The 10,641-nt window shown below is 48.5% G+C and overlaps 1 protein-coding gene across 1 annotated transcript; it reads right to left on the bottom strand.

The window, feature by feature from the left end:
- Positions 1 to 670: 670 nt before the first annotated feature.
- On the bottom strand, positions 671 to 7,166 carry Spata31d1 (SPATA31 subfamily D member 1). The gene is made up of 3 exons (XM_028893698.2): positions 6,966 to 7,166; positions 4,884 to 4,937; positions 671 to 4,021 (listed from the first exon to the last, which is right to left on the bottom strand). The coding sequence occupies exon 3, from the start codon at positions 4,003 to 4,005 to the stop codon at positions 997 to 999; it is 3,009 nt and encodes a 1,002-aa protein (XP_028749531.1). The 5' UTR covers positions 4,006 to 4,021; positions 4,884 to 4,937; positions 6,966 to 7,166; the 3' UTR covers positions 671 to 996.
- Between the last annotated feature and the right edge of the window lie 3,475 nt (positions 7,167 to 10,641).

Below are 10,641 nucleotides of genomic sequence, written 5' to 3'. Positions count from 1 at the left end.
CAGGCGAAGTGCTGAGAACAAGAGACAAGCGCTCAGCCCTAAGTGGGCTGTATCAACCTGAGCACCAAGGCTCAGGTAACACCAGGGAGGCGGCGGCAGGGAGGAGTGCTCCGAATGTAGTCATGAGCTCGTCGCACACAGGTTACCTGCACAAAGCCTATCTATACAAGCTCAAGCCAGCCACAAGCACAAGGGAGGGGTAGACAACACCCAGGCCCCACCTCTTTCCGAGGAGCTCCTGGCAGCAGATCATTGCTGGGGAGGAAGAGCTGTCTTTTAAGAGATTATTTACATGTATGTGTATCTCCATTTCTGCCATGTGCGTGGGTGCCCACAGAGGCCAAAAGACATCCTTTCCCCTGAAGCTGGAGTTACATGTGGTTATAAGCTACCTGATGTTATCATGGGAACCAAACTCAGGTCCTCTAAATGAACAGCAAGCACTTTTAGCTACTAAGTCATCCTTTTTTGAAGATGTAGGTTTCCCAGTGGATGTTCACTCTTATGCATTTATGGGCAGCACTAACTGGACCAAGTAAGTTACATATAAAAGACATGAAGTTGGAAATGTGTGTTGAGGATGGTGGAATAGATATATTTCATTATGTACATGTATGAAAGTCTCGAAGGAAAAATGTTTCATAAAACAGTGAAATCAAAGGCTCCAGAGTTAAGCTGGGAAGGCTATTGTCAAGCATCCGACAAGGGACTAGACATTCACTTTAATAGAACCCTCTCACTAGGCATGTGGCAAGAAGGCCCACAAAACTCTCAGAAGAAACATTTACTCTTTGTTTTGCTAAATAGATTATTCTCATCACAGGATGTATTGCTCTGAAAATATTTTTTTTAAAACAAAGACTGATTCCATTGCAGAAACATTTCCTTCACATAAACAGAAACATGTTCTGTTTCTGTAGAAGAGTCTCAGAACACTCCCTTTAGCAGATGTGAGGGCCGGGAAGGCACAGGACACATCTTCAGGCTTGAAAGGGACTAGGGATCCCTGGACTCAGGGGTAGGCGAGTAATCCCAGAATTGTGGCCGCTGCTCAAAAGATACACGAGGATGTCTCTGTCCAGGACTTAGCACAGGACTTAAACCAGGAGAGACGGCTGTCTGGCAATGGTAGCAATTCCTCTTTGCTTCTCCATGTTGGGCATAGGTAGCCCCATGGTTGGAAGGTTGCCCCCTGGTGGGCTTGGGCTGAGCCTGTAGGCTCTTCCTATGGCTCCACTCCAAGAACTCAGATCTCTGTCCACACAGCAGCTTATCCTCCAGGAGTTTCCCAAGGGACGCCATGAGCTCATGGGCTTCGGGAGGCCCACAGCTCATAAAGAGAGCCCTGTCTTTCTCAGATCTATGTCTTGTGCTGTCTTTGCTGGAATAAAGCAACTGAAAAAACTGTCCTATCTTTTTTCTGAAGTAACTGTCAGGAGGATGTGGCTTCTTGTCTGATTTTCCTTTAATAGGCTGGCTCTTTCCTGTTTTGGATGTCCCTAATCCTGGGGTCTCACTTCTACCACTTTCTTTTCTGGGTACTGATAAGGCCAGTATTTTCTCAACTGGTGTTAAATTCCTTAAGATACGTTTGAAGAACCCGGGCTCCTGCCGTGGATCCAAACTGACGCCTGCGTTATGTAAGTGGGTATGGAAGTCCTTGAAAACGGAAGCATCCCCACTGGACACACTGTTGGATGAAGATGGCAAGTAGCCAGTCAGACTCTCTGAGGTAAAGGACACATCACTTTCATAGCCTTCGGTCTGGCTCTGTGCCTGATTCTCCAACTTAAACTTCAGTTCTGTAAACAACTGCTTCTTAAAGTCCCACACTGTCGGGTCTTCAGGAACCGATATCCTTGATGGGTTGTGGTCTGCAGTTAGAATAGAGGCTGCTTTATTGCTGTCTTTATTTTTCTCGGTGGAGCTTCCCAACTTGCCGCTAGCATCAGATCCTGACAGAAGAACCCTCACCTCCGGGGCCCTGAATATCTCCCTGAGCATGCTGGGTGTCAGCACATGCTTTAAGTTCTTCTCCGACCTCCGTTTGCCTCCAGTGGTTTCTAGACGAGAAGAAGAACTTGTCACCTCATTCTCTGGCCCAGACGCAGCCACTTGATCCTGGCTGGGCTGCTCCTGACTAGGTCTGCTCTGTAGCTCAGCACCATTCAGACTCATGCTGTCCACACTGCTGTATCTATCACTCTCGGTTGTCTGGACCGTCTCTGTAACCTCATAACCAGTGCTAGACAGTGATTGTCTCGGGGACCCCTCTCCTTCCCTGTCTGCATGTGAGATGGTGGGGGGAGGGCGATGAACCATGGTGGAGGCTGAGTTTGCTGCTTCCGTCTTGTCTCCATGAAAAAGGCTAGAGCTTCCTCTGAGGGGATGGGAGAAGTTACTTTTCAAATCCGTCCCAGAAACACTGTTTGAAGATGAGGGGACATCAGGCTGAGGGAGAGGCCATGTTTTAGCTTCTCTTAACATATAGAATTTTATGGATTCTATAACTTTGAGGGGGAGGCCCCACTTCTGACTCACTCGGAACCTTATAAGATGGGCTTCTAGCATCTTTTGCGTCTTGTGGTCAAGAAAAGGTATTTCGGGAATAGCAGTACAGCAGTAAGTATTTCCCAGTGGTGAGTTGCAGAGAGGCTCATCTTCAGCAAGCCAGGAACTGCACACCTTGGTTGGGATCCGACCCATGGTGATCTGCCAGAGCTTGCTGCTCACATGTAACCGAAGGGCGCTTCTTGCTTGTCTTTGGTCCAAGCTCTTCCTTGAGATGCTGAGTCGCTCGTTTTTCAAGTTAATTCTTGAGTGACATACCCATGTCCCCTCTGTCTCGGGTACAACCCTCAGATTGTTCAGTACATAACATCCCGAGATCATTTGTGGGTTGCCTAATGGGCATTTCCCTAGGATTTGGCCAAGATTCTTGGCTACATCCTTTCTGAGCTGAGGCTTCATTGAGAAGCTCTCACAGAAACTTTCTGAGTGACTCGGTTCTTCAGTCCTGAGGTGGCTGGAGCTCTGGTCCCAGTGTACGGAGTGTTGAGGTTTAGCACATTTGCAGCTATGGGGAGATGTCCCTGTTGGTTTGTATTGAGGGCCCATCTCTTCCAGTACTCCTGTCCCGCTGCAGGGCTGGTAGTGCCAGAGCGGGGTTGGCTTGTGTGGTCCATAGTGCCCCAGGTTGTCCTGAAGGTCACTGCTGAAATGAAAATGACCGGTGCTGGGGACGGAGGCAAAGTATTGTGAAGGCTGGCTGACCAATGGAAAGCCGGGAACCAGAAGACCAAAGGCAGTTTCATATTGCTGGTATCCAGGGACCAAATCCCACAAACCAGCTTGATGATTCTGCAACAAGCCGCTTTGCAGCTGTTCGTTCCCACTGGAGACCCCAGGGACAGTCCTGTTGTGTGGTGTTTGGAGAGTGCTTCCACAGGGCAGAGGGGACGATTGAACGGGAGAGAGTGGAGACTGCACGTGGGCCTGAGGAGGGACCTGAGTGAAAGGGAGAGTTGGTGGCCGGGGCTCTATGCTAGGAAAAGGCTGAGGATGTACAAAGGTAAGAGGCAAGGCGTGGGGCTGTGGAAGGGCTGGAGATCCGTGGTCCAAAATGGGGGCTGTGGCGGCTTTACAGACTCCATTGAATAGCACAAGGTCAGGCTCTAGGGAGTAGCTGCTCAGGGGCACCAGGAGAGTGGCCACGATGGACTCGCTGTGCAGAGAGGGGAGACCCCAGAAGAGCTGGCTGTGCTTCTGCTCCAGGTCTCCCTCTAGAACCTTCACACACAGGAGCCGTTCAGAAAGTCCAAACTGCCCTGGTTTCCCTTTGAGATTCCAGCCAGTTTGGGGGACTGGAGTGTCCTGATCAATGACAGTAGAACCCAGGAACTTCCATGGGGCTGGGAGATGATATTCTGACCTCTTGAGATCTGAAAATGTGTTATCTTCCTTTTCAGTCTTCTCAAGAGTCTGGAAAGTCAATGTCTTTTTCATTTGTCTCTTCGAGTTCCTGAATGTGAAGAACAAGTAAGAAATAGGGCCTGTTCCTGTTTACAAGGCACCACGCAATCCTCAACACAGGAAAGCTTTCTGTGCTAAGAGCCAGTGTGGCAATCTCACACAGTGTTCTGGTGAGGACGCTGGGGAGCCGCTGCCTTTGGACAGGAATAAGGGATGAGCTCCCTACTGGAGACAAATGGCCTAGTTCAAGAGCAGGGTCATCTTTGGAGTTGGAAGCATTTTCAGGGAGGGAGGGTGTGCAGCTGGGATAGGGAATGCTCACTAGAAATTTCAAATCCAAGGGAGGAGAGGGTTCTCGTGTCAGAGAGCTACCCAGTGGTGAGGATGGAAGCAGGTTCCCCAAGGACATGCCTGGTCAGGTGACAGGATGGAGGAGAAAGTGGGAAAAGACTCAGGCAGAGAGGCTAGCACTGGGGTTCCAAGAGGGGCCAGGAGTACAGGGGAAGGTTGAGTACAGCCAAAAGAGCTAAGGAAACCAAAGGGACCAGAGATGGGGCAGTTTGTGCCATGCGGCCAGGCACAGCAGGTGGTTGGCCTCAGCAGGACACCGTAGTTACTGCAAGTAGCTGCTATCATGATACCCACCCATGGGGCTTCAAGAGCAAGGCACGGAGCTGCTGTAAGGGCCAACACAAGGGACAGGAGGCCATGGTGACCGATCTCAGACGGGATCACCTGATGCCTGCCATGGTCTGTCACATCTCTGACCTAAAAGAGACCAGGTTTCTGCAAAGTTCCCACTCGAGTGTGCTTCCTGACTCTCCCTCCAAGACTGGGACCAGCTGCCCTGAGCTCCCGGGGTGCACAGCCATGTTACAAAGGGAACAGGACAAAGAAAAATACTTAATTACCTTCTAGAACAGACAGCTTCTTCCCTTCTGTTTCTCTCTGGAAAGTTCTCGAATCTGGAAAACAAAAACAGTGGTTATGTGTATTGTATTGTAAATCTCAATTGTCAATTTGGTGGGATTTACAATCCTTACAACGAATCTCTTCGAATGTCTGTGAGGCACTTTCTAGATTAGTCGATGACACCGGAAGACCAGCACTAAATGGCAGCACTGGTTGGTGGGCTGGGGTCCTGGACTGCACACAGGGGAGAGAGTGAGTTGCCTGCCCTCGTGTATCACCATGTCCCGACGGCAAATGTGTTGTGGGATATTTGATCGCACTGTGAAACTCTGAAACCATGTTGATAGGGGGCAGAGCCAGAGACTGACAGAAATTAGCCATAGAGAGTGCGAAGGACCTGGGAAGGTGGATAGAGAGACCCACAGGAAGGAGAAGGGAGGGACTTAGAGATTTGAAGGCCGTTTTGGTGTGGAGAGAAGCTCTCTTGCAGGATCTCTGGCCAAAAAGGAAGGTGAGCTGGTTGCTTCTCAGCTTCTCTGACCTAGCAGCAGGTTTTCACCTCAAAATCTGACTCCTGAGACCTTATTGGAAAATAGAACAACTTAGATAAAAACAACACAAGTGCAGTAAGTCGTTTCAAGCTCCTGCCACCATGGTTCCCCGCCAGGAGAGAGCGTGCCCTTGAACAAAGCCAAAACAAACTCTTCCTTCAAGTAGCTTTGGTCAGGGCATTTCACTGTGGCAAGAGGAAAAGTAACTAATACAGAAATGAAGATTGAGACATAAGGATTCTACAGGAGTCCTTTTATGAGAAACACAGGACATCTGAGCACTCAGGAACAAAGAGAGCACTTTACATGATGTCAGGAAACAGAAGTCATGACTAAGCACCCATGACTAAGCAACCAACAGACCTTCTTAAACTTCTCTTGGCCAGAAAGGAGAAGGACCCAGTGCCCAGGTCCATCACACCAATTTCTATATTTGTTACTTTTCTGTTGCCATGATAGAACACCATGACCAAAGCAGCTTACAGAAGGGGTTAAGAGCCCACTGTAGACTGGGCAGGAACCCTGGTGGCAGCCAGAGACAGTGTGACTCACATTTGCAGCCCCTAGCAGGAAGCAGAGGAAGCAAACTGAAATGTCGTGAATCTGTGAGCTCTCATAGCCTGTCCCCAGTGACATACTTCCCCCCAGCAAAGCCACACTCCCTAAGCCTCCCAAAGACCACCACCAAGTAGGGACCAAGCGTTCAAATGCTGAGATTATGGGGTCATCTCATTCAAACTACCACATTCCAAGATCCGGGACTCTGAGGAGTGCTCAAATGTGAATCTGTAAGCATTTTCTCTGAGAGCTCTTTCTTGAGAGGAACTGTGTCTTAAAAACATCATCAGATCATGAGCCTGGGATCTCATGGAAGAACAGGAGGGGCACCTTAGGGGGCTCAGGTCGGATAGGAAGAACCTTGGCATTGAATGTAACCCATTTTTGTTTTTTGTCTTTTCTTGGTTCTGCTCTGATATTAGGAATAAAAGAATGTAGGTAGCATTAACGTGTTTCTCTTGGACATCTATTATCCAAGAATACTGATTTCAAATAAGTTTCCTTCCACTTATTAACTCTGAAAGGCAGTCATTTTCAATTGTTCTTTCTTTGGAAAACTAAAGGGGTTTGTGAGGTCCACATTCCATGCTCTCAGCTTCCAGTCCTCTACTCCAGGCACAGCTCAGCATTTCTGAGGGCCCTGTGTTTGGAGGACAAAGCTCAGGCTTTGCTTCGACCCTCAGGGGCCTCTCCTGATGTCCAGCTTAGGGAAGGCCTGTTGAAGGGCAACGAGAGGACAGACTACAGGCCAGGAGACACTGCTTTTCAGAGAACCCACCTTCTGGAACGAAGTCAATGAGGCCCAGACTCAGTGCTCAGCCCTAGCTCATGGAACTTTCCATTAAACCCAGAGAGGTAGGTTGTGGATCCAGATGAAAACCCTGGTCCTCCTTGGATCCGTGCCCCACCAGACCTCATACCCTAGGGCAGCAGTGTTCTTTCCTCTCCTCAGTGGCTCTCGTACTGCCTCACCTTTCTGAGGTCTTGACGTTTCCACAGTGATAAAATGAAGTCAGTATCAGGTACAGCAGGCACAGGAGCAGCAGCCCCTGCACTCAGGAAGGTGCAGTGGGTCAGTGTCCGAGAGCACGGAGCTGAAGCCCAAGCATGGTTCCGTCGTGCTGTGCAGAAAGGAGATGACCTTCTCCATAGTGTGGCTCACACAGCTGCCAACTGAGATCTGAGGCTGAGTGGGCCTCAGTGCAGGCCCAGGTCTGCATCACAGAGCAGGGGAGAGTCATAGAGGGCTTGTGGAGGCGGGGGCGGGGGAGCCCTCAACACCTCCCTACCTCCTCTGCCAGAGCCTGCTGCTCTCTTCCCCGCTTTCCTTACTTCATGTTTCACACAGAGCGTCTCTGTTTGTTCCCCCTGTGACCAGGACTTCACCTCAGCCTCCTTTTGGCTTTGCAGCATTCGATTTGGATGCAACCCATTTTGCTGCCTAGGAAATCCAACAGCCTTCCTGGAGTACCTGTTTGGGCTGGATTTTTAGTCTCAATGGCGTAATGTCCTCCAGTACATCTTATCTATGGAATTGTTTTCTTTCCCCTCAGGTTAGGAAGAAAAAATCTCTTGTATATAATATTATAAATGTTGACTAGAACATTTTCATGTTCCAGTCAGCACTTTAACACCTTTATTCAGGGGTAGACTCGAATCACCAAACTCAAAGTGATACGAAATGTACATGATGCTAAATGCATACACCTCCCAGCATCCTTGGGGACAGTTTTATTCCATTTATTTTTCTGAAACTAGTGAAGCTTCAAGTGGACCAAGACTTTAAGTTACACACACACACACACACACACACACACACACACACACTCATTCTCACAAATCAGTGTATTGTTCTCATGTCTGAGAAGAGTCAGTCTTCCCTCCCTTCATTTCTCCTACATCATTATTTTCACCCTGACTTCTCCCAACTCTACCTACAGTATAGACCATCCCTGGCCATGTCAACAATTGCATTGGTGATTCATGATTCACTAAGACAGGGCTGATTGACAATTGGCCCTTGGGGCCCAAGTCCTTGGGGACAGAGTGGGACCCAGGATTCTCAAAGCCAGGGAAGAACCAAGGTTGAGGACTCTCACTGATTTTCCCTAAAATATACTTGATCTAATGCCCTGGTAATGTTCCAAGCTGGAGTCTGTCACTTGTTACACAAGTAGCATTTCTTCTCAGGTGATTTTGTACCTCACCCTCACCCTCACTTGTTCTAGACTGTCTCCACCTGTCTGCTAGGTTCTCACGACACCTCAAACTCTAAACCCCACCACTTCCCACCACAGCCCATGCCTCTTACTAGCTCTCCTGTGAGGGATCGACTCTAAGCTGGGTGGAGCCCTGTCAGTCATGCAGGACACATGCCCTGCCTGGAGGACAAGCTCCTCTTCATTGACTTGCGACCCTAGGCAAGTCTTCATGTATCACACATCACTGGAGACTAGGAGAGAGACATAGAGTCATGAAGGTCACAGGCTCTGCTGTTGGGCTCAGGGTAAGGTTGAAGGATGCTGTTCTGCAGAGGTCAAAGTTACCCACCTAAAGAAGAGGGTCCGGCCCCTACAGCAGCTACAAACTGCCAAGCGACCTACGGAGTAGATTAGGGGCAGTGGATCAGGACTGCTGGGACACCACTGCTCAGCCAGGCCTCCCTGCCCATCTCTCCAGTTTTCTGCTATGAACTAACAATTCTTTGGGAAAGATAATCAAACAACACTTGTCTTTTAAAATGACATTATGGGCTAGATATGTTCCTGTATAGACTTGTGTCAAGAATTCAAGCCTACATGAAGTTTCAGTAAAAATTCTTTTCCCAAATCAAATTTGGTTCATTTTCAGTGCCACCCCGATGTAGTGGGTAGCCATTCCAGCTTTGGTCTGGAAGTTCCAACCCCCATTGAGGCTTTGGTAACTGTCACACCTACAAGGCGGGACCAAGAGAGGACCCTGAAGACCTGAGATCCAGATGTGTCCCCTTCTCTTGTTTCCTGGACCCTGGACACTGGAGGTAGACCGAGCAGAGTTCTCCAGAGAACACCGCCGGACTGCGCTGCATCTTTCCCAGACCCTGCAACCTACCTATCCCTTCATTTGTAAGTTACACCACTAAATAAACCTCCCTTTTAACTACGTGGAGTGGCCTTAATAATTTCACCAATACCCAGATACTCCTGCAAAGCTACAAGGAGGAGGAGATTGAGGACAGCATTCTCCCCTTGCAGATTACCAACAAAGGGAACTTATTTGGGGTGGAATTGGATACTGGGAGGACATAATTTCCATTGCCAGCAATGACCTCCACTATGTCGAGTGATAGACCATCCTAACACTTATCCTTCCTACACCAATTGCAATTATTTTGAACATGATTGCTGCCCAACTTATGGAGCATCACCTTCCAATACCCTCTCAATAACTCAAGGAGGTAAGCTGGGCAGGTACTATGAGCATTCTCTCAGAGAATAAAACGAAGCTCAGGGTGGTTAAGTAACTTCTCTAGGGGGTACAGTAAGCCACAGAAACCTCACAAATCCCTGTATTCTAAATGAATCATTTAAAAAGTGGTTTCTTAATGATTAGGTCTATACTGGCTTGTGTGTCAATGTGACCCAGATACAGTCATCAGAGAGGAATGAGTCTGAGCTGAGGAAATGCCTCCATAAGATCAGCTGTAAGGCATTTTCTCAACTAGTGATCAATGGGGGAAGGCCCAGCCCATGGTGGGTGGTACCATCCCTGGGCCTGGTGGTCCTGAATTCTATGAGCAGGCCAGTAAGCAGCACCCTCCATGGTTTCTGTATCAGCTCCTGCCTTCAGCTTCCTGCCCTGCTTGAGTTCCTGTTCTGACTTCCTTCGGTGATGAACAGCAATGTAAGAATGTAAGCCAAATAAACCCTTTCCTCCCCAATTTGCTCTTTTGGTCATAATGTTTTGTTGAAGTAATAGAAACCCTCACTAAGACAGAAATTGGTACCAGAAGTGGGGTTTTGCTGTGACAGACCTGACCATGTTTTTGGGAGGATTGTGGAAGGACTTTGGGACTTTGGGCTAGAAAAGCCATTGAGTGTTGAGAGCTCAGTAGGATGCTCTGTGGGAACCTGGAAGATAAGAATGTTGAGAGCAGTGCAGAGGATGGAGGCCTGGCTTGTGAAATTTTAGAGGGAAGATGAAAGACAAGGGATGTTTGCTACTTTGAATTAAGATCCTATGGTTCTGGTTAGCTGGGGCTGAAGAATCAGCTGTGATTAACAAGAGATCAGAACTGCTAAAGTGAAACCTTATGTTACTGGGACAATTGCTGCTGGTTGACTGGAGATAATAAAGTAGTGGTGATTGAGAAGAGACCAGCTTCACTGAGGTGAAATCTTCTGGGAAGTGTTTCCTGAGAGAACAGAAGTTATATTCCAGAGGTGGCCATGGTTGTACCTTGTGTTGGCACCAGGACTTGGTAATGTGTAAGTGTCACCCAGGTGGCACTAATTTTGAAGGCATGTAGGGGTCATGGAGTGCAGCTGAGGCTTGGCACTGTGAGAGGCCAGGAGAGGCCATTGGTGAAGATGCAGCCTCAGTGACAGTTGAAGGCCCAAGATTGAAGGGGTCATGCAGAGAAGTTGAGGCTTGGCTCCATGAAGAAAGC

The sequence above is a fragment of the Peromyscus leucopus genome, chromosome 5 (genome assembly GCF_004664715.2).
Source record: "Peromyscus leucopus breed LL Stock chromosome 5, UCI_PerLeu_2.1, whole genome shotgun sequence".
Lineage (NCBI taxonomy): Eukaryota > Metazoa > Chordata > Mammalia > Rodentia > Cricetidae > Peromyscus > Peromyscus leucopus.
The sequence above is the reverse complement of the archived record's forward strand: the minus strand, read 5'-3'. Positions and strand labels throughout refer to the sequence as shown.